Here is a 20,018-nt window from a genome sequence, read left to right on the forward strand (position 1 = left end):
AGCACACGATTAGTCTGCTGGTTGGACTCGCGGAACTTATCTTGAATCTGTCGCAGAGTAAAAATGGGATCCGTCGTTGAGCAATCTTCTTGAAAACCAATTTGCTATTCGCCGTATTTGTTTATGCGATGACCTTTAGGATTTAACCTGCATAGCTATTTTTCGCCAACAAACTCGGTCCATGGGTGTCCGTCTCCAATTTCTCGACTGTTCCACACTTTCCTGGTCTTGTTCCACTTGGTTTAATCATCGCCAATCTTGCGGAGTTGTCAGGCATTCTCACAACATGCCCCGCCCAGTGTGCGCTTCCTGCTTTAGCAACTTTCTGGATACTGGGTTCACCGAAGAGCCGTGCCAGCTCGTGGTTCATCCTTCTTCTCCATACACCGTTCTTACATACACCGCCAAAGATGGTCCTAAGAAGTCACGACGTTCAAAAACGACCAGTACTTTCAAGTCCCCACCGAGCATTGTCCACGTTTCGTGCCATTAGAGGACATGCGTTACGGAAGTGAAGTTTGTAAGACCCTAGGGTCTTGTGCAGTCCGTAGTAAGCACGACTTCTGGCAGGAAACGTCTGCGTATTTCTCGGCCGTAGTCTTTATCCGACGTCATCAAGGACCGAAAATATATAAATTCGTTCATCACCTCGAACTCGTCCCTGTCGACTACCACACTATTACCTATGCGTGCACGATCGCGCTCGGTTCCTCCTGCTAACAGGTACTTAGTTTTAGACGTATTCACCAACCTTTATTGCTTCACGTTTCAGTTTGGTATACTGCTCAGCAACCGCCGGGAAAATCCTTTCGACGATGTCCACGTCGTCAGCGAAACAAACAAATGGCTAGATTTATTGAAGATCGTGTCCCACTTGTTAAAACCCGCACGTTTCATGACATCTTCTAGCGCGATGTTGAACAGGAATAAAAAAATACCATCGCCTTGTCGAAGTCCCCTGCGCCCGATATCCTCACACAGCACTGTACACCATCCATCGTAGGCTTAAGTAATCCCGAGAAAGCCGTTTTCATCCATAATTTTTCATAGCAGCAATTTTCATAACTCGATAGTATCGTAGGTGGCCTTGAAATCTATCAATAGGTAGTGCGTAGGGACTTGGTATTCAAGACACTTTTGGAGGATCTATCACAGTACAAAGATTTGGTCCGTTGTTGATCGCCCGTCCACAAAACCGGCTTGATAACTACCCGCGAATCTTCTTCCTAGCGGCGGTAGACAGCGACAGTGGTCGCTCGAAAGTTCTCACATTCCAACTTGTCGCCCTTCTTGTATATTGGGCATATTAATTCCTCCTTCCACTTCCCCGGTAGCTGGTCTGTTTCCCAGATCCTGACTGTCAGCCGGTGCAGACAGGTAACCAACCTGTCTTAGGTCCATTTTGATAAGCGTCGCTGCGATGCCATCTTTGCCAGCTGCCTTGTTGTTCTTGAGCTGCTTGATGGCTTCGATTACTTCACTTATTTATTGTGGGGATTAGCACCTCTCCATCATCCGCCGTATTGATGTAGTAATTCTACCTGTTGTCTTGGTATTCCGTCTTCGCGCCATTCAGGTGCTCATTATAGTGCTGTTTCCACCTTTCGATCACCTCACGTCTTCCGACAAGATCTCTCCGTCTTTATCCCGACATGTTTCGGCTCGCGCACAAGGCCTTTGCGGGACACGTTCAATTTGTTATCGAATTTACGCGTTTCCTGAGAACTGTCTTTGTTTCTGTCTCTATCCACTTTTGACTAGTCCCCTGTTGCAGCTTTGATGCTCGCGCTGCGTTCTTCTCGGCTGGCTTTGTAGGCTTCATCAGTGTATGTTTTCCAACTTCGAAAACAAAAAAGTTCGAAAACAGACACTGATGAAGCCTGCAAATTGTCAAAATACGTATTTGTCGTGAATAAATTTTTATAGTGGAATTCAATCGTGAAAAAAGTCGCCAATTTTTGTTTGCAATCCTCTAACATTCTGGTAGTAAATGTTAAGGAATACCACGTGTGCAACGGGGACTTCAGCGTACGTACTCGAGCTTAGTCTAGCGAAACCATTTAAGGTACTGAACAGGTTATTACTATCTGTCAGGGCCATATAAAATCGACCAGTACCCTGAGTGCAGAATAAAGAATCACACAGAGAAAAATTGTCGGCCTACACCAGTGATGGCCAAACCGCGGCCCGCGGGCCACATGCGGCCCTTCAAGATGTTTTGTGCGGCCCGCGGACTGATTTGAGAGATGGTGCACTTATGAGTAATTTTTTTGATGACACAGGGGTCACTCAAATCAGCCGTTATGCCTCGTGCATTTAGTAGTTCCGAATAATTTCCGGTTTAAATCTTGTGGTAATTCCCAGAAAATGGTTTTTATTGCCGCATATTTTGCGTTTTGTTATGTGCGGAAATGGCCAGAGGAATTTGCGGCCCGCGACATCATGGGGCGATCTCATTTGGCCCGCACCATGCCTATGCCTGGGCATCACTGGCCTATATATATATGCCCGTGCAAGAATAATGAAAATCCTTACCAAAGGCATCAGCTCGACGCTTGTGCCACTTCCATTGGATTTTCCATTTCTATTACTTTGGTTACTCTTTAGTTACATATTTTTGGTCTCGTAGTAACCAGTCACTTTTTTCGAGCGTTTTCGGCTATCACCCCTGAAAAGTTGAAATGAGATTACTCATGGGTGCTCCATCGTTTTGTTAACAAAGGTTACCCCGAAGGCTTTTCTTCACATAAAGGTCAGATTATCGTTACAATACTAAATTAGCTCTTTTTCTGCCTTCCACAGCACGCTTCGCACCACAGTGATCACCACGACCACCACGATCAACGCTACATCTGATCAGATCCCGGAAGATCTCCAGCAGCAGCTGTACGGCCAGATGAAGGCAGCTGCCGCAGCAGCTGGCCAGGATGCGCAAAACTCGGTGGTGACGACCACCGTAACGACTTCCGACGAATCCGCGGAACCAGGTTCTCCGAATAGCGCCAAATCAACGACCACGACGACGACAACGACGAAAACTATCACACTGACCTCAACCGATGGCGATTTTCCCGAGGATGAACTGCTGCAGAAGATTACCACGACCACTCAGCTGCTGCAGCAGTCGGGCCTGCCGGAGGTGGTGAAGGAAACACGAACTGTCACCGTGCAGGAAGCGGTCGACGGAAAACTCGACGGCAAACCTTCGATAAACGCGATCGTTGACGAGTTTATGAACGAGGAACGGAAGAACTAATTGATTCTTCGCGATGCTTTATCAGTTCAAAAGTTTTAGACGTAGCAAGTCGATAATTAAGGTTGAAATTATTCTATTTTTGTGGCCAAAAATTGAAATCAAGAACAAAAATTTAATGATATTGATACATTGTGTAAGACCGCATTAGAGCGTAGAATCGAAAGTTGTTTTTCAATTCTTCTGCAAGTTTCTCAATGAAGGTTTTCAATTTTTATTGTAATGAACAATGTGTTTCTTGGCACAATCAGCACCGTAATGTATTAAAAAAAAAAAAGAAACTAACACACGAACACACCTAAAGTTTTCAGAAATCCTATTCATTTAACAGTGCCTAAGTTACACAGTTTTTCTGTAGTACCGTACTAGAACGGAGTGTGCTGAGCGATTAGGATAGTGTAGGAGTACCGAACAGATTGAACAGAGAACAGTCTTTCGCTTCAAGCGATCGGGATTGTAAATTATTCTACGGAAAAAGAATAGATTATTTATTTTTCTAACATTTATTGATGCCGTACGCGTTCAGGCAGGCAGACAGACACGTAAATTGATCCGACAATTTATTCTATATTTTGATAGGATTTAAATAAACGGAACGACCGGCTAAAAATATATTTTTTTCTGATAGTGAATGAAAAGCTCCTTTTCATGAAATTTTTATTTGATTCGTATTTTGGAAGTTACTCTGCAGTCTGTGAGAGTGGAATGGTGCGAAACAGCAGGTGCTGGCAAGAGGAATGCAATACGTGATAAATGGCAACTTTGTTCATATTCAACTGCTGAATCTTTACAGAACCAGAATATATATGAAAATAAAAAACATAAATACAAAAAATTGTAACTGATTGGAAATTCATTTAAGGAAATAATATATACATATATATATATATAAATAAATATCTATCGAATAAAAAAGATTAAACTATCGATTATGCTATCGAAAAATGTAGCTTTTAGCATTTTCGCTTTTCGCTGATTGCCTAACGAAAAAAAAGCAACAAAGGAGATCGCAGAAATGAAACGTAGATGTCACTACTATAAAAACAGTATTTTAAGAAGTGTTTCACCTTTGTTTTTAATATTATATTTCCTATTTTGTGTGACTATTTATTAATTTCCCCAACTTCCTTACGAGGTATAACTACCTAAGCGTATTTTCTGTTTTCTATTCTGTTTGTCGTATTATTGGTAGTCATATTTGTTATTATGAATATTTGTATTTTTCGTTGTTTTTAATCACACCCAACCGTCCCATCATAAACAGCCATTTTTCTAGGGCAGCAAGAAAAGTGTATCTTTTCTTTTGAAGCAAAAAAAAAAGTTCAAAACCACGCATCACGCATCTCTGTGCTCCTTTATGTCTATTTCTCAAGCTGAAATATACCGTTTGACTAATCATAGCACATCAAATCTAGGAGTACTATATATTTGATCAACAAAATCTGTGAGTGAAATACGAAACTGTTCATCTGACTAGCACGGAACAAACTCAACATGAATTGTGAAAATGGAAAAGTTATTTACAAAAAAAATATATTGTTTGAGGATAACGAAAAACAGATTCAACTATATTAATTGATACAAAATAAGACCTACTACACAAGATAAGGTTGGACATGATGCATACGAAATACATCCACGGCAAAATATAAAAAAAATCATTCATTAGAACACAATGGAATAGTAGAGTATTACAACAATGGTAGCTATAAAACCGCTACTGGTAAAAAACAACATTGAAACACATTTAAAATTGATCAAACGAAGATTTGAAACAGAAATAGATTTAATCCAGCTGAAATAAATTGTCTAGAGTGTATGCAAGCTAAAGCTACCGAAAGTTCAAAATCGTAGTCTATCTCTGGTAGAACTTCCAAAATTCCTTAAATTTAGCTGAACTGGAGAGTAGGCAACAACCGCACATAAGTGTCAGCACCAGTGTCATACAGTGCTAACAATATGAAGTGAGAATTGCATCCAAATTCACTTGATAAGAAATACGTTTAACTTATGACAGAGTTTCGATATAGACTTCAACGCAGTGTATGATTCAGTTAAGCGAAACTAATTAGGTTTCGCATCAAACATCAGGATAGTTAGTGAACTATCTGACCGGTCCTTAGCATGGTTTGAAGCAAACCGTCAAACTGAAGCACCTTTCATAAATTACGTAACGCGCTTATGCAATATGGCACCTCTCCTGTTTGTATTGTTTTTCAACGATATACCGTTGTTGTCTTCTGGGCCTTCAAACACTACCGCATCGGAGAAAGGCTCAGTAAGCTGTATATGTAGTAAAGATCCTAAATACAGAGTTCCCACGCACCATTTGTTTTGTTCGTTGACTTCAAAGCTGCATATGATGCCATCGGCCGGGAAGAGCTATTGAAAATCATGGACAAGAACAGCGTCCCCAGGAAGCACGTCAAACTGATTCAATCTACGATGGATGGTACACAGTGCTGTGTTCGGATTTCAGGTGGATTGTCGAGTTCATTCAAATCACACAGAGGGCTTCGTCCGCTTTGCCGATGATATGGATGTTATTGGAAGAACATCTGTAGCGGTGGTTTTACAGTACACCCGACTAAACCGCGAAGCAACAAAGATTGGGTCTAAAACAAGGTACGTGCTGACCGGCGGAACCGAGGCCGACCTACGCCGCTTGAGCAGTAATCTAACGATCGATGGCGATGGGTTTGAGGGAGTTGACGAATTTGTCTACCTTGGTGTCGGAATCGAGCGGGGTGAACAGAGAAAAATATTCTGTTTTGAAAAAAAAATTAAAAGCAGCAGAGATAGGGTCACATATTCTCCGCACCGAGAGCGGCACCGAAATGAAAGAGGGAAGTTAGGCGAGAAATAAACGAATTCAGTCTTGTGATTGATTGTGACGGAAATTAAAACCATTAGTCGACATATTCTTCTTCGTCGCACGAAAAAACGTAGGACATTTGGCTGGTAGGACTTCTTTAATAACAAAAGGCATATAAATAGATCTCAGCTCACTTTGATTGATCGCGTATGATAGACAACAAACTAAAATATTAGCGAATAACTAGTTTTGCATTGTGTGTCATAAAAATGCTGATATTTTTAATAATTTGAATCGCATAGGACGGGAATAGGCAACTACGACGAAGCAGCAACATACCCTATTCAATAATTAAAAAACTTGGTTGCATAATAATGAAATATGAATGTGAATGGTGTCCATTTTGAATATCCACCTATACAGATGGAATAGTGGCGAGGAATGAACTTGCGGAAGCGATGTGTGTGTGTGTGTGTGTGTGTGTGTGTGTGTGTGTGTGTGTGTGTGTGTGTGTGTGTGTGTGTGTGTGTGTGTGTGTGTGTGTGTGTGTGTGTGTGTGTGTGTGTGTGTGTGTGTGTGTGTGTGTGTGTGTGTGTGTGTGTGTGTGTGTGTGTGTGTGTGTGTGTGTGTGTGTGTGTGTGTGTGTGTGTGTGTGTGTGTGTGTGTGTGTGTGTGTGTGTGTGTGTGTGTGTGTGTGTGTGTGTGTGTGTGTGTGTGTGTGTGTGTGTGTGTGTGTGTGTTGGAACGGTTAAGTGCGGGGATAAATGGGTATGAACAAGTGAGTCACCACACTTGGCTCACTGGCAACGCTGGACAATGATACCAGTCGTGAGACTAAGCCCTCGTACAAAATGCACCCTGTATAGCACATTTATTAGACCGGTTGTTCTCTACGGGCATGAAGCGTTGCCAATGCTCGAGGAAGACCTGCGAGTGCTTAGAGTTTTCGAAAGACAAGTGCTAAGAACGATATTCGTCATACATTTTTTTAGTCTTGACCTTGAAATGCGGTCATACATATATATTAATATTTTTTGAAACGATGGTTCTACAATTGATGAAGGGACGGTAGGGAAAGAAATGAAAATTTTTTGGTGAAGGTGGGGAAGAGCGGAAAGGAAGGGGGGGGGGGGTATTGGTAGCTATGCTTGACAAGTAGTCATTTTGACTCCTACCTTTTGTCCAATACTGGAAGGTGCATGAGTCGAACCAAGCTGTAATCTGAGATTACAACTTGAGATTAGTCTATTACATAGGAACGGGGCCTTCCCTCGAAAACCCGCGCCGAGAAACGCGGCTAACACAAGCTGACAGACGAACAACGTCACGTGCAGTACCTTGCAAGTCGTAAGGGCCGGCACAGTGTCGTCGTCCTGAAAGTTAACAGTAGTTAGATTAAAACTTCTCGCTCGGTGGTAATCTGCAATTGATGTAGGAAGCGGCACAATATGTGTCGATAACCCAACCAAACGCGTCGCTATTCTTGAGAAGTGGATTTTACGGTCTCCTTTTGTCCAGCGCCTCTATGGTTCAAAGGTACAAGTACCAGCGAACCACATGCCCTGGCAGGTGTTGTGGGTTCGAATCCGGTTGTAATCGCAGGCACGTATGCCATTTGCATCTCTAGTATCTGCTTTTTTGCCTTTAGTTTCTCCGAACCCAGCTTTCTCATTTCCCCGTTATGCCTTTTCTGTTCAGTTAGCATTTCCTTGAGGGTGGCATCTATTGAAATAATAGACTTAGCTGTTTGACGCTGGTAATGCACAATGTCTTTTGAACTTTGGTTAGAGTTTTCTAACAGGCATATCACGCTTGCGTGAAATTTTTCTTGCTGTTCAATCTGACACTCTACCAGCTGAGCTACAGATGCTTTTGCTCGCCTAGGGAGGGGGTGCTGTGGAGGAATGGTTTCATTCAGATCCTCAGCGTCGTCAGTGATGTTGAAGTTCTGGTCGGTTGCAAAAACAGCTCCATGCGATGAAGTATCTTCGATACCCTCTACAGTCGCCGAAAGACCTGTCAATGCAACTGCTTGCTCGTCAAGTTCAGACAGACGGGCTTGTTTATAGGGTCCTCCACCAGTCGCCCTTTGTTCCCTCTTGTTGTGCGCGAGTTTCTTTTTTAACCCCGATTTGTAATCGGCCCAAACCTGTGAAAAATAAAAAATGAAATCATTAACAAAGTTTTCGGATTAATTTTAGTAGGTACCTTCTTCCATCCACTGGCGTCGCGAAGAGGTGGCCCCAAAATATTTATTTCAGTGGCCAGATTGTCCCAGAATGGTCCTGAATTTCCTCGGTACCATCCTTTAGCGATGTCCGGCTCTTGCTCCAGTAATTCTATCATTCGCTCAAATTGTTGTTTGGTCGTTGTTTTGTTTTTCACTTTTTCCCTAGAGTAGAAAATAAATAAATAAATTTTATAACAAAATAAGGATAAAAATAAACTTACATCTTCGCGAACCACGCAGTTCAAACAAATATGGCACGAACGAAAACAAAAATGCGTTTGACGTTTGACCGGGCTCGAACGAGAGATGTTCGAAAAAACAGTGGCTCGAACGAAAGATTTTCGAAAACGAAAACAACTCGAACGAAATACGGGATGGGATTTACCAAGTCGAACGAAATATTTCAGCTCGTTCGAAATACAGAATATGGGTGTATTATATTACAATTACATAAAATAAAAATAAATGGAAATACTTGAAATACCAGTAGCACTGGGATGTATGTCGCCTGTGGTGACTGGGAAGTAAGGCGATCATTCTGAAAATATATGGGAAAATTTGACCTTTAAACTTTTCGTTGATTTTTACTATCAACTGAAAAGCAATGTTGTTCTATTTACTATACAGTTGCTACATTTTTTATGATTCGATTGACATACAAACCTTTGACTACTGTTCAGAACCGGCAGAGTTATGAGCGTTCAAAAACTTTCATTATTTCATGACGATTGTTTGAACCCAAATTTTGGAATGATACCCAGCGATAATACGTAGTCCTACGTCAAAATGTTTTAAAAATTTCTTCGAGGATTAGAACATGATTTTTTCGATTTCACTTTGGAGTTTTTCACCGTCGTAAACGTCCAATTATTTTTTTGTTAAAAGATATTTCTCTTTTAAGCTTTTCGGAAGTCCAGAAGATACAGTGGAGCACGAAAAGAATCTAAATTTAAAGAATTTGGACTGAACTGCTTTTAGCCTGGAGGACTAAATTTCTGAGTAAGGGTTTCAAACTACAGCAGTATACTCTAGAACAGAATGCACAATCAAATAGTACAGGACACCTCGAGGCTAACTAGGAGAAACCCAAAAATAAGAGTGATAGCTTATTTTACTTGGATTTATTGTAACTCACTTTTCAAACGAAAAAACCCAACCGCAGAGTCATTAGAAAAGTTCGGATAAATAATATCGCAACATATTTCATTTGAAAAATATTTACAATATTGTCCACGCTTCTTAAACTATAAACCTAAAATTGAACAATTAATAGACGCTTTTTGCTCGGCAGCAAGACTCATTATCACCACGATAGGCACGTGGCGGTGGCACTCCGGAGCCATTTTTTTTTTCACTGATACTGCCAGACGGCAAAATTGATTGCTCCATCCGACTGCGGTCGGTACCGCTCGATCGTGATGCTTTCATCGAAAACACTATCGACATTGTAGAACCTTCGCAATTCCTCGATCGCCCGTTCCTCAATCTGCGTGTGAACGAGTGATTTGGATTTAATTTTCTCATAGTACTGCTTTTGACGTCGCTCGTCAGCGAGAATTTTGCTGAACTCTTTCTCGGAACTTTTCGGTGCCGGCGGAGAAACGATTGTTGTTTGCCCTAGTGAGCTGTTGTTGAAAGGCGATGACGATTCGAAGGTTCCGTTTCCGCTGGTGGACGCCCGATGGTTGTCACGAGGAGGGGTGATTGGAATAGGATCCGATTTTAGCATGTTTGCTGCCGAATTGTTCAGACTCTTCCACGGGTTAGTGGCGGCCGCGGGTTTTGGTTCTTCCGCTGCTGGTGGCGGTTGATTGATCACCTCTTTCGGTTTGTCCGAGCTAGACGAAAGCCTTTTGCGTTGCTTTTGCGAAAGTTTTGGTTTTTGCAGGGTAAAGTCACTTAAACTAAAAGTCGTAGGGCGACTACCGCTGTAACCGGAATCGTAACCCTCGTCTTTTTTGTCGGATGTTGTCAGAGAGGGGCTTGTTTCGGTGGCAGGTGAAGTTTTTCCGAGAACCGACTTCAAGTTGGAGAAGTTTTCCTCTACTTTCGACTCATTTTTGACAATTTCGTTTACCTTTAAAGCTGCTGTAATACACTTCTTTTTGGGATCCTTTTTGTCCACCACCTTTTGCCAGCTTTTAACTTCTTCCGATGCTGATCGAGCTGTAGGTAGGTTATCCATCACGGGCTTCGAACTGCATTTAACAACTGGTATTTCCTCAAACGATAAATCTCTGATATAACTCATGGCTTCTTTTTCGTAGTTTCGTTTATCCAGTTGCATCTTTGTACTTTTGGGAGTAACTTTTCCCTTTGGGGTTTTGGTTTTGCTCACATTGTTGTCAACTTCTTTGGCGTCCAAATCTACTTTAAAATTGTCAACAAAGAGCGCCAATTCTTCGTCTCCGATCGCATCCGGCGACGGAGTTATCGTTCTATAGTCTTGCAAATGGTAAAAGTTTTTATAAAACGTGTCGATATGTGTTAGCACCCGTGGTTCCAAGCTTTCCAGCACACGAAGCTCCAGAATCTTTGCCAGATTCACACTGATAAACTGCATGCAAATTTGCTTAAGTACCTCGCAGTTATACTGAAACCCGAAGTCCAGAAATTCGGCAGCGTTCTTTAAACTGATTCGATCCCCTACGATCACTTCGAATACGTTTTTCAGTTCTTCGATGAAAAATTGGTCGCAAATGACAATCATATTGAGGAGATAGCTTTCCGAGTACTTCTGCTCACGAATACGTTGGTAGTTATTGTCGTACAGGAATTCCACAATCGGCTCCATATACTCGAGAGGAATAGTCGACAGATTTACAGTTTTGCTCTATGGTTATTAGCAGAGGCATGTTTAAAAATATAAATACAAAGAACAATGCGAAATTTAATTTAATTGTAGATTTTATAAAATAACTTTGAATTATCACACATACCTCTGTCCAGGTGTGGCTAAACATCATGTTGAAATATTCAAGCCTCGACATAAGCACACATTTATGGGCATGGATCTCCTGATTGTCCTGTAGCTTAATGATAACATCCCTAAGTTCTGGGTATGAGTCACGTGCCAGTTTGGGATACTCTTCAACCGGTGGATCGAACATCAGGCTATAAAAAATGCTATGAAATCCCCACCATTACTTTACGCAAGAGAAGTCACCTTTTCACGGACGAACCTAAAGGTCCAAGTTCCAACTGTTTACACACTTTCCTAAGTCGTTCGAGCATTTCATTCGTACTCTCCGCATTCAGTGGAGAGTCGGGTCGAAGCCGTTTCACCAACCTTTCGACATCGTCTTGCGAGATCAAGCGATTGGTGTAAATGAACCGTAACACTAGCTCGAAAATTGGTGCACACAACCCGTCGTACCGTTGAAGCTGAAACTCTCTTACATCTGGCTGCTTCTGAACAAGCTTTTTAAGATGACGAGAGCGATGGTAGATTACGAACCGGTGCACCGGAAAGGACTCATAGTCAACCACAAACACCAAATCATGCACGCCATCCATTAGGTGAGCCTCGGCGAGTAAACTACCGAAGTCGTAGTTTGACTCTACCAGTTCCGTGACGTGGAAGTAACGACGTGAATTTTCCTATATAGCAAAGAGAAGTAAACGAATCGAATATTGAAACCATCTATCTTATGCTACTCACAGTCAGCACAGCAAAATTGTCCCCATCATCGTCACAGACAAAGTCCACAACGTTATTCAGATTCTTGATACGTTTCAACTCGATCCTAGTTTTGTTGGTGGTGCTAATCTCCTTCTTCGTGTAAGTTTCCGTGTACTCACTGATATGAGTACTAGCTTGTGCCGTAAGTTTGTGCGTGATCGTCCCATGGTAGAGATGTCCCAGCAGCTGCACCAGAACATTGTTATTGCACCAAATAATTTTCTCAATTTCTAAATTTCTAGATTGTGCAAACACGCATCGCACAAACTGCTGACTATCTTCGTACCAAATGTAGATATTTCTACATTCTGTAAAAACTAGTATCCTGAGTTGTTTCGATTGCTTAGGAGTGTCTTCCTTACTAGTAACGAATTCTCCTCCAGACACGGAAATGCACTTGAATTTTTCCATCAATGGATTTTTGTAGGTCCGCCTTTTGAAATTGTTAAAAATATACAGATAGCATGATTCCGTGTACATTACGATAGTTGCATTGCTGGATTCTACGATCTTGACCGTGGTGTTACAACCAGACGTCTTCGCAGGTTTATCCTTATTCAACTCCAATTCAAGAGAAATCGCTCGTGGTAGTGCAACCGGATTAATTTCTTTTTTCATGCCAAACTGTCCACCGTTGTAACCCCAAACGAACACCTCTTGTTCACCAATTGCTATCGAGTGAAAATCCTTCGCTATGATACGTGTAATTCGCTTGTAACTGTAACAATAACACACAACATAAGTCATTGATTTTTTTATCGGAAATGCTGGAATCTTACGCAAAGTTTTGTAAACCTCCTATCTCTTTGAAAGTTAGCTGCTTTTCCACTGGAGGTTTTATTGCTAATTGGCAGTAATTATTTTCTCCACATGAGTAAATCTAGGATAAACAATAAAATTGTTAGAATATGTTAACCACAAACAACCCTAAATTTCTAAACTTACGACATTCTGATTGGACAACAGCAATGTATGGTATCTCCCCGTGCTGACGTCGATAATGCGTTCATCCGGATTTTTAGTGTGAACCGAAACCTTCGCGGGAAATACCAGCGTATTTTCCGCTCCGGTTCCCAATCGACCCCCACGTCCATGACCGGTGGTATAGATCTCACCAGTTTTAGACAGGAACACACTATGGTACGCATTTATCGACATTTTGTCCACTGCAATTCGATTTTTCCGAAAATAATCGATAAAATCAGGCATTTCCCGACCTTCCACATTTCCGATGCCAAGGTTGTAATTTTTATTTTTACCCCACACCATCAGCTCGTGTCCGATGCCACTGCAAAATTAAAACAAAATCATCAAACTGGTTTCTTTCAATTTTCGTGTCGGTTGAACAGTTCTTACTTGTCATGTTTGGAAACATTACTGCATAACTGTAGCGGATTTACGAAATCCTCATCCGGACAGTCAATGCTAGCACCATATTTCAGCAGCAAAACGGCTGCTCCCACACAGCCATAGTACATGGCCCGATGCAAAGCAGTATGGCCCGACTCGCGGTCTTTGGCCGTAATGCTAGCTCCATTTTTTACAAGCCATTCCGCAATCGCATATCGTCCTACAGAAGCCGCTAAATGCAGAGCACTTCTTCCCTGCAAAAATTCAATTTGATTATGGTCAAATCGAGAAAAAAACAGGTAGGTAGATCACACTCACTTGATCATCCAGTATTTCCGCGAAATTTCTGCATGTTTTTGCGATAAAAGCGGCCAACAGCTCGTCCGAGATGGACCGCTTCGTGAGGGCCTTGGTTATTTCATTTCCATGGTTTAGGAGTTTACATTTTTTTGTGCATTCATAATCGAAGTTCGAAATCGTCGTAGACATCAGACACTTTAGCCGGAACTTTAGTTTTTTAATTTTCAACAGCGACAGAAATGGTAAAATTTTCGAAATAAGATTTCACAATGTTAAACTTACGGATGAAAAAAATATTTTGAAGTTTATTTTGCCAACTTTTAAATAACACGTACGAATGAATCTAGCAAAACCAGCAAAACAACCAAAAACCAATCGAAACCAGAGATGCCATATTTTCTAAAAAAAATGTCTGGAACTACTCGAAAACCGAAAAAATCGAGCAGTTTTTCGGCTACTCGAATTTTCTGGTTTGAAAATAATCTGCGAAAATCTGCACACTTTTTTAGGAAGTCTGTGAAAGTTTAAAGAGCTTCGAACAAAAATCTGCACCAATACAATAAAAGTCATAAAAACTGCAAATATCTGCAAATTTGTAATGATCTGCAAGACCGTTCCAAAAATCTGGAATTTGCAGACAAAATTTGATTTAATCTGCAAATCTGGTATCCCTGATCGAAACATCAGCTTAGAGCGTTAGAGCTGCCAGATATACTTTTTAAAGAAATGTTTACAGAAACTTTTTAAGAATGTTTTTTTGCCGGCGCTCCAAATATCTATATATATTTTCACAAACAAATTCTAATGTCTGTATATTTGAAAGTCATACGTCAAAAGCTTGTCTAAAACTGTACGTTCTGGAAATTTATTATAATTTTTCGTAAATATGTTATGCAAATAAATTTGCATATATGGCAACTCTGCTCTGCGTTTTTGACTTTTCTCGCTGTTCTGAATCATCAGTTTCGTTTCGATCGAGGTTTCGATGGTTTCGATCAAAGTAAATTGATATATACCAGGTATGTGACCATCGAGGGTTGCATTAGTGTGTGTAGAAAGAAGAAGAATAGTTCTGAAATATGGTGGAACTTGCATGAAAATTAAAACTAAATAAATTGTAATTAATGAATGCAGCTATATTATTCCAGAGAAATATTTGGACATTTACAATGAAATGTAAGGAATATATTTTAAAGTCATTTGCACTTGTAGCCTTCTTTATTATGCGTAAAAAAATTGAGAACATGGGTGACTAACTATTTCGATGTGCAATTGAAAAATGAATTAATGTTTCTAATACTTCACGATCAATACGGTATACGGTTGCTTAAATTAAAACACGTTCCATCCAACATTTTGCTTGGATGATGCTCTTGAATATGCCTTTGATGTCTTCTTTTAAAAAATAGTTTTATTCGAATAGATGCTTGTGCTACTGCTTGAAAATCCTTAAGTTGAAGTCACTGTTCCAAGATGATACCTTTTTATCATAAATTTACCCGTCTCAACACTACGTAGAAAACCATAAAAAGTAATCTTAGATTGCTACAAAACGGTCTTCGAAGATAATTAACACTTTAAAAGCTTACCAGAAATCAGATGAAAAATATCGCGGGCGGATAACAATGTTGCTCATGCTGCTTATTGAACAATCATGTCCGAGCATTTTAAAAAAAATCTTTTTTGTTTTACTACTTGTAGGAAAGCGATATAACGACATTTCTTTGAGACATCTTGATACCGTTTTGACGAAAAAATTTCCGCTTGCAATTTGGAATGTTGCACTTCATTGTATTCATGAAAATACATACTAGAAATAATGTTCTAAGCATAAACATAAAAACTGTGAGAAAAAAAATAGACAAATCTTGCGTATCCAACGATTTTTTTAAAAAATTAACTAATTTTCCATAGGCGTTTTTGACAAGCTATCGCCCGCTTAGAGGCGCTGCATAAAAAAAGTGATGAAAAGTAAAATCGCTGTCAAACTCCATACATTTTTGAAAAAAGCTGAAATAAAATGCAGTTTTTGATTAACCCTTTCAATTGTCAGGATTTTAGAAAGCGAAATATTGGAAGAAATTTGTTTATTTACGTTAAGGCAAGTGAAAATATTCGAATTAATTAACTTTATGGCAGAAAAATGTTAATGTTTGATTTTGTACCGCATGAAACAAAAGTACATAGAGTCAGCTGTAAAGTTTACATATCCTGGATAGAGAATCACCAATTATTTTCAGTCTTCAGCGTTTTCCAATGTGTTTTCAAATGCTAACGGATTTATTTTCTTGATTAGCATCATCTGCGCCAAGAACCAAACAGATAACCTAACAGTTCGTAACCATAAATACACTTGCGAAGCTCTAATAATCTCCCGAAGCAGAAACAATATATATCAAATGAAAGGTAATGCTTTTTCTTACCTTTATTATCCATTTTCACCATTCCCACTGTTGGTAATTCAATAAAATATTACATTTAAAGTCGAGTTCCATATAGGTGCCAGCAAGCATTTTGGGAATTGCACTTTTTTTGTAGTTCCAATAATCACAACCAGGTAGCGAACGGTTGCTCTTAGTTTTGCTCGAATTCGCCTATATAAAATGCTCGAAATCTCAGAACTAGTGTAGATGTGTTAGTGCAAAGTGTATATGACAGCTCGCATTGTCATATACCTGGTATATATCAATTTACTTTGGGTTTCGATATGAAGTATTCCACCACGCACACATATAAAAATTTTTTGATATTAGCTGTGGACCTCGCTGAAGCTGTTTGCAGTAGGAATAATATCAAGAACATCAAATTCCAAACTCCCGGAACCTTTCCTCCACTCTTTGCTCCCCTCTCACTCCTACATAAACGATCCGCAGCTAATGTCATTCTCGTTAGTGACGAAACCGCAAATTACTTCATTCGATCCATTGATCTTGCTAGAGTGACTATATACAGAGTGGCGACAATGTCAAAATTGGAATGATGTCTGTCAGTGTCATTCCAATCGAGCAGACGACCTATCCAACGCGTATGCAGGAAAGAGAAAGAAAAACCTTGGGAAAACCGCATTGCATACATTTGGGATGACTTGTCGCCACTCTGTATGTAGTCACTCTAAATCTTGCAAGAACCAAGAGTCAAGATCAAGAGTGTAAATATGAAGGTGGAACAATTCGCGTTGACGAAGTTGCTGATATTGTTTAGTTTTTTGCATGAGAAAAAAGAGACGGAAGTTTTGGACTGATGGGGCAGATATTCGGCAACTTCTCAGTAGTAAATATAATCTAACACGAAAATATCCGAAATGATATTTTATTTTGTCGCCAGCACTAAGTTGGACTTCCGACAAAACAGCAAATGATTTTTCTTTCGTACCGAACCGTCCGTACATTAAACAGCAGATATTAAACCTGTGTCGGAAGTAGCGCGCTGTATAGCAAATAAGAGGCGCTATACAGCGTACTACTTACGATGCTGGGTTTAATGTACGGTTCGGAAGAAAAACCGCTTGTTGTTTTTTCGGAAGTCCAATTTTGTGCAGACGACACAATGTAACGCTTTTTGTTTCAGAGCTGCTCGAATTAGCGAGATTCAGACACACACAAACAGACGAGACGTCATTCCATCGTCCAAAAAAAGCCACTCATTTTTTCAAAAAAGCATATTTCGCAACATGGCCACACCGCGGCTCGTGAGTGCTGCTTCGTGTTTTCAGTATAACACCATCCAAATGTAAAAACTCCACAACATAAAATCTTTCAAATGCAAGCTACTCCGCAACTTGCATAACAGAGGGTGCTAGTGTGCAAGCAAAATGTGTAAGACGATGTTTTTTAAAGTAATTTCTTTTATGTGTCTTGTCAGTTCGTCAGTAATTCAGATTTAAGTCGTCAAACTATTGGGTGTCGGAATAACGGAACGATACTGTCTTTTGCCCTTTTGTTTGAATGTCGAGCAGTTTTTTCGAGTTTTTTCTCGATTTCGATTAGTATCAAATTGAAAAAAAAATCTGGCATCACTGATTATCTCTGACTGTCCAAAAATCCTTGAAAACGGATATGTTTTTGTTGACGTTCTGCGTTTATGCTTAGCAAGCGTAAATTTTTTTAAAGTTTTCTTTGAAAATGCACAAAAATTTCGAGTTTTGTGAATAATTCAATCGTGACGGCAGTTAACTATGCAAATTTAGTAAACAGGTAATAATCGAACGACGTTTTGGCTGCGGGAAAAGATTTGAAAAAGTGCGAATCTACGTTTTCTTTTTCGCTCTAAGGAACAATACAAAACAAGAAGTTTTCTAGAGGCCAGCAGCTGTTATCCTGCGTCGGAAGTGTTGTGTATCGTGCTACAGTTAGTATGCCTGTGGTTTATCCAAGAAAAATGCTGTCACGTTTTCATCCGTATCACGGTCAAAATATCATTCTGTTCGATGAAAACACTGTCGCATATCGGAAGGCCAGCTTCGGGAACGCGCTTACATTTAGCGAGAAACCACTGCAACCGGGAGAGATTTTCCTGTTGGAAATCGAAAAAAATGAACGCGGCTGGAGCGGCCACATGCGTCTTGGTTTGTCCTTGTAATTAGAATTGAATTTACACCAAGCTGATTTGGAATATTTCAATAGGTTTGACTCAGTTGAATATTCAACCGGCTTCATCATTGCAATATGCTTTACCGGATCTCGCGAATCTTGGTTCCAGTTGGGTGTTTCCTATAACGCGAACCGTTGGAAATGCTACTTCCAAAAGCAGCATTCTTGGCGAGGGAATCAATGTGAAAACTTCCCGTGGTGTGTTTCCACGGAGCTTACTGCGCCCTATTTCCCAGGATGGTGCCAGCGCAGATATTCTGCCCACCGACACCAACTCTCGGATTGGAATTGTTTTCGTGCCAACACCAGAGGAAACGGATAAGGCGGAAATGCACTTCATCATCAACGGCGAAGATCAGGGTCCTTGCACGAAAGACATCCCGTACACGAAGGGCGCTCTGCACGTGGTGATTGATGTCTATGGTACTACCAAACAAGTCAAGATCATACAATTGTACGGTATATCAACGCTTCAAAGCGCCTGTAGGGATGCAATTTTGACCAGGGTGTCCAAATCGGCAATCTGGCAACTTCCGCTGCCGGAGAGCCTCAAGGATTACTTGCTGCAGTACGGATCGTAAAGGTGAATCGTTTAGGATGTATCTCTGCTTTGTATTTACTGTTTGAGAGACTGTACATTCTGAGTTTACTTCCATTTTACATAGAAAGTACACCATTTTTGTCGAAAGAGCGTTTACGGGGCGATGGGCGCAATGTAACTGACATATATACCGATTTGCACATTCTCAACAGCCGTGACCATATTCCACTTTTGTCGCTTCTTGATGCAGGAGCACCTGATTGAAGATCTGACGCCACCTGCTGAAACACCTTCTTGGCAAGAATGATAGTTTTTATAGCATAGGTTTGTGATATGGATGAATCCAACAGGGTGATCATTAGATTTTTCTTTGCTTGTTGCTGACAAATTCTGAAAATTTATTCCCCTACATACTGTAAAGCATAATAATATTAGGAATACAGATATATCTCATTATAGAAAATGGTTTGTCATTAAAAATGTTTTTGAAACAATTCCCTAGATAGGAATGTTGGTAATTACAAATGGGGCTTCTAGAAACAATGCTAAACAGACCACAAATGTAGGTCAAAACATTTTTATCTTTTATTCTTTATAGGTTACTTCTAATACACGTCTTACTGTTAGTGATGCTGATGATGAAAATCTTTTGATTTCCTTTTTTTGGTGGCAGGCGATGGTACCGATGGTACCATACAGCTCAGACTATCACTTTAGCTTAATCTCCTAAGCCATATATTCTTACAGCCTAATTAAACTGCTGTTACAGCATAATTTTACAAGCTAATTCAGATGAATACATCCATCTTTCGAAGAATTCGTGCCCTGCAGATTGGGCAGTAACGGTCGTAATTTTCGAGCTGTTGAGCGCACTGTTTGCACAGGCACAGATGACCGCACGGTATGAGGACAACCGTTTTGTCGTTATCCTCGCAGATGATGCAAAGTCCGATGCTGGTTGTTCGTCGTGGAGACTTTTTATTGCTGTTAGTTATTTGAGCAAATTGTGATCTTGTTGAGTGTTGTGATGATGGGGAATGTCTGTCTCGGCTGTCGGTTTGCCTGGCATGCAATTGTTCCGTTGTGTTCCGACGTCGTTCGGTGAATGTGAAAAAGTTTCGAATAAAGCGAATGCAATGAATGATATCCGTGTCGTAAATATGAACTGTGCGCCTTCGTAAATAGGTCAATCTAGCCAGAAAGAAAAGCAAGGCATCCAAGATGCATTGTGAAATTTTTTGACGAGTTCGGGTTAGTT

At 40.4% G+C, this 20,018-nt stretch overlaps 3 protein-coding genes across 6 annotated transcripts in view; 2 read left to right on the plus strand and 1 right to left on the minus strand.

Moving 5' to 3' along the window:
• LOC128744128 (ankyrin-2) overlaps nt 1–5,044 on the plus strand; it is a 136,003-nt gene extending 130,959 nt beyond the window's left edge. For both annotated transcript variants that reach the window (XM_053840930.1, XM_053840931.1), the window contains one exon: nt 2,803–5,044. In XM_053840930.1, the coding sequence (XP_053696905.1) occupies nt 2,803–3,256 (454 nt within the window). In that variant the 3' untranslated portion in view covers nt 3,257–5,044. The remainder of the gene's footprint in view (nt 1–2,802) is intronic.
• Nucleotides 5,045–9,515: 4,471 nt separating this feature from the next.
• Nucleotides 9,516–13,977, minus strand: LOC128741335 (inhibitor of Bruton tyrosine kinase). The gene is made up of 8 exons (XM_053837085.1): nt 13,649–13,977; nt 13,337–13,584; nt 12,926–13,268; nt 12,760–12,860; nt 11,960–12,698; nt 11,465–11,898; nt 11,238–11,412; nt 9,516–11,131 (listed from the first exon to the last, which is right to left on the minus strand). Exons 1-8 carry the CDS (start codon nt 13,817–13,819, stop codon nt 9,650–9,652), a joined length of 3,693 nt encoding a protein of 1,230 aa, XP_053693060.1. The 5' UTR covers nt 13,820–13,977; the 3' UTR covers nt 9,516–9,649.
• A 3,746-nt stretch (nt 13,978–17,723) lies between these two features.
• LOC128741749 (neuralized-like protein 2) lies at nt 17,724–19,335 on the plus strand. Of its 3 annotated transcripts, none has more exons than XM_053837752.1 (3): nt 17,724–17,823; nt 17,901–18,194; nt 18,253–19,334. In XM_053837752.1, the coding sequence occupies exons 2-3, from the start codon at nt 17,984–17,986 to the stop codon at nt 18,798–18,800; spliced, it is 759 nt and encodes a 252-aa protein (XP_053693727.1). In that variant the 5' UTR covers nt 17,724–17,823; nt 17,901–17,983; the 3' UTR covers nt 18,801–19,334. The 3 variants fall into 3 exon arrangements, with proteins under 3 accessions (XP_053693727.1, XP_053693729.1, XP_053693730.1); XM_053837754.1 differs by having other exon boundaries at nt 17,729–17,868; nt 17,929–18,194; nt 18,253–19,335; XM_053837755.1 differs by having other exon boundaries at nt 17,735–17,823; nt 17,929–18,194; nt 18,253–19,335.
• The last annotated feature ends 683 nt before the right edge of the window (nt 19,336–20,018 follow it).

The sequence above is a fragment of the Sabethes cyaneus genome, chromosome 3 (genome assembly GCF_943734655.1).
Source record: "Sabethes cyaneus chromosome 3, idSabCyanKW18_F2, whole genome shotgun sequence".
Classification (NCBI taxonomy): Eukaryota; Metazoa; Arthropoda; class Insecta; order Diptera; family Culicidae; genus Sabethes; species Sabethes cyaneus.

Bases quoted from the DNA above. Each gene is read 5' to 3' on its own strand.
- LOC128741335 (XM_053837085.1), bottom strand. From the start codon at position 13,819: ATGTCTACGACGATTTCGAACTTCGATTATGAATGCACAAAAAAATGT. The intron at 13,269-13,336 runs GTAAGAACTGTT...TTAATTTTGCAG, and splicing joins AATGTTTCCAAACATGACAA to TGGCATCGGACACGAGCTGA. The intron at 11,132-11,237 runs GTATGTGTGATA...TAATAACCATAG, and splicing joins TTAGCCACACCTGGACAGAG to AGCAAAACTGTAAATCTGTC.
- LOC128741749 (XM_053837752.1), top strand. From the start codon at position 17,984: ATGCCTGTGGTTTATCCAAGAAAAATGCTGTCACGTTTTCATCCGTAT. The intron at 18,195-18,252 runs GTTTGTCCTTGT...ATATTTCAATAG, and splicing joins GAGCGGCCACATGCGTCTTG to GTTTGACTCAGTTGAATATT.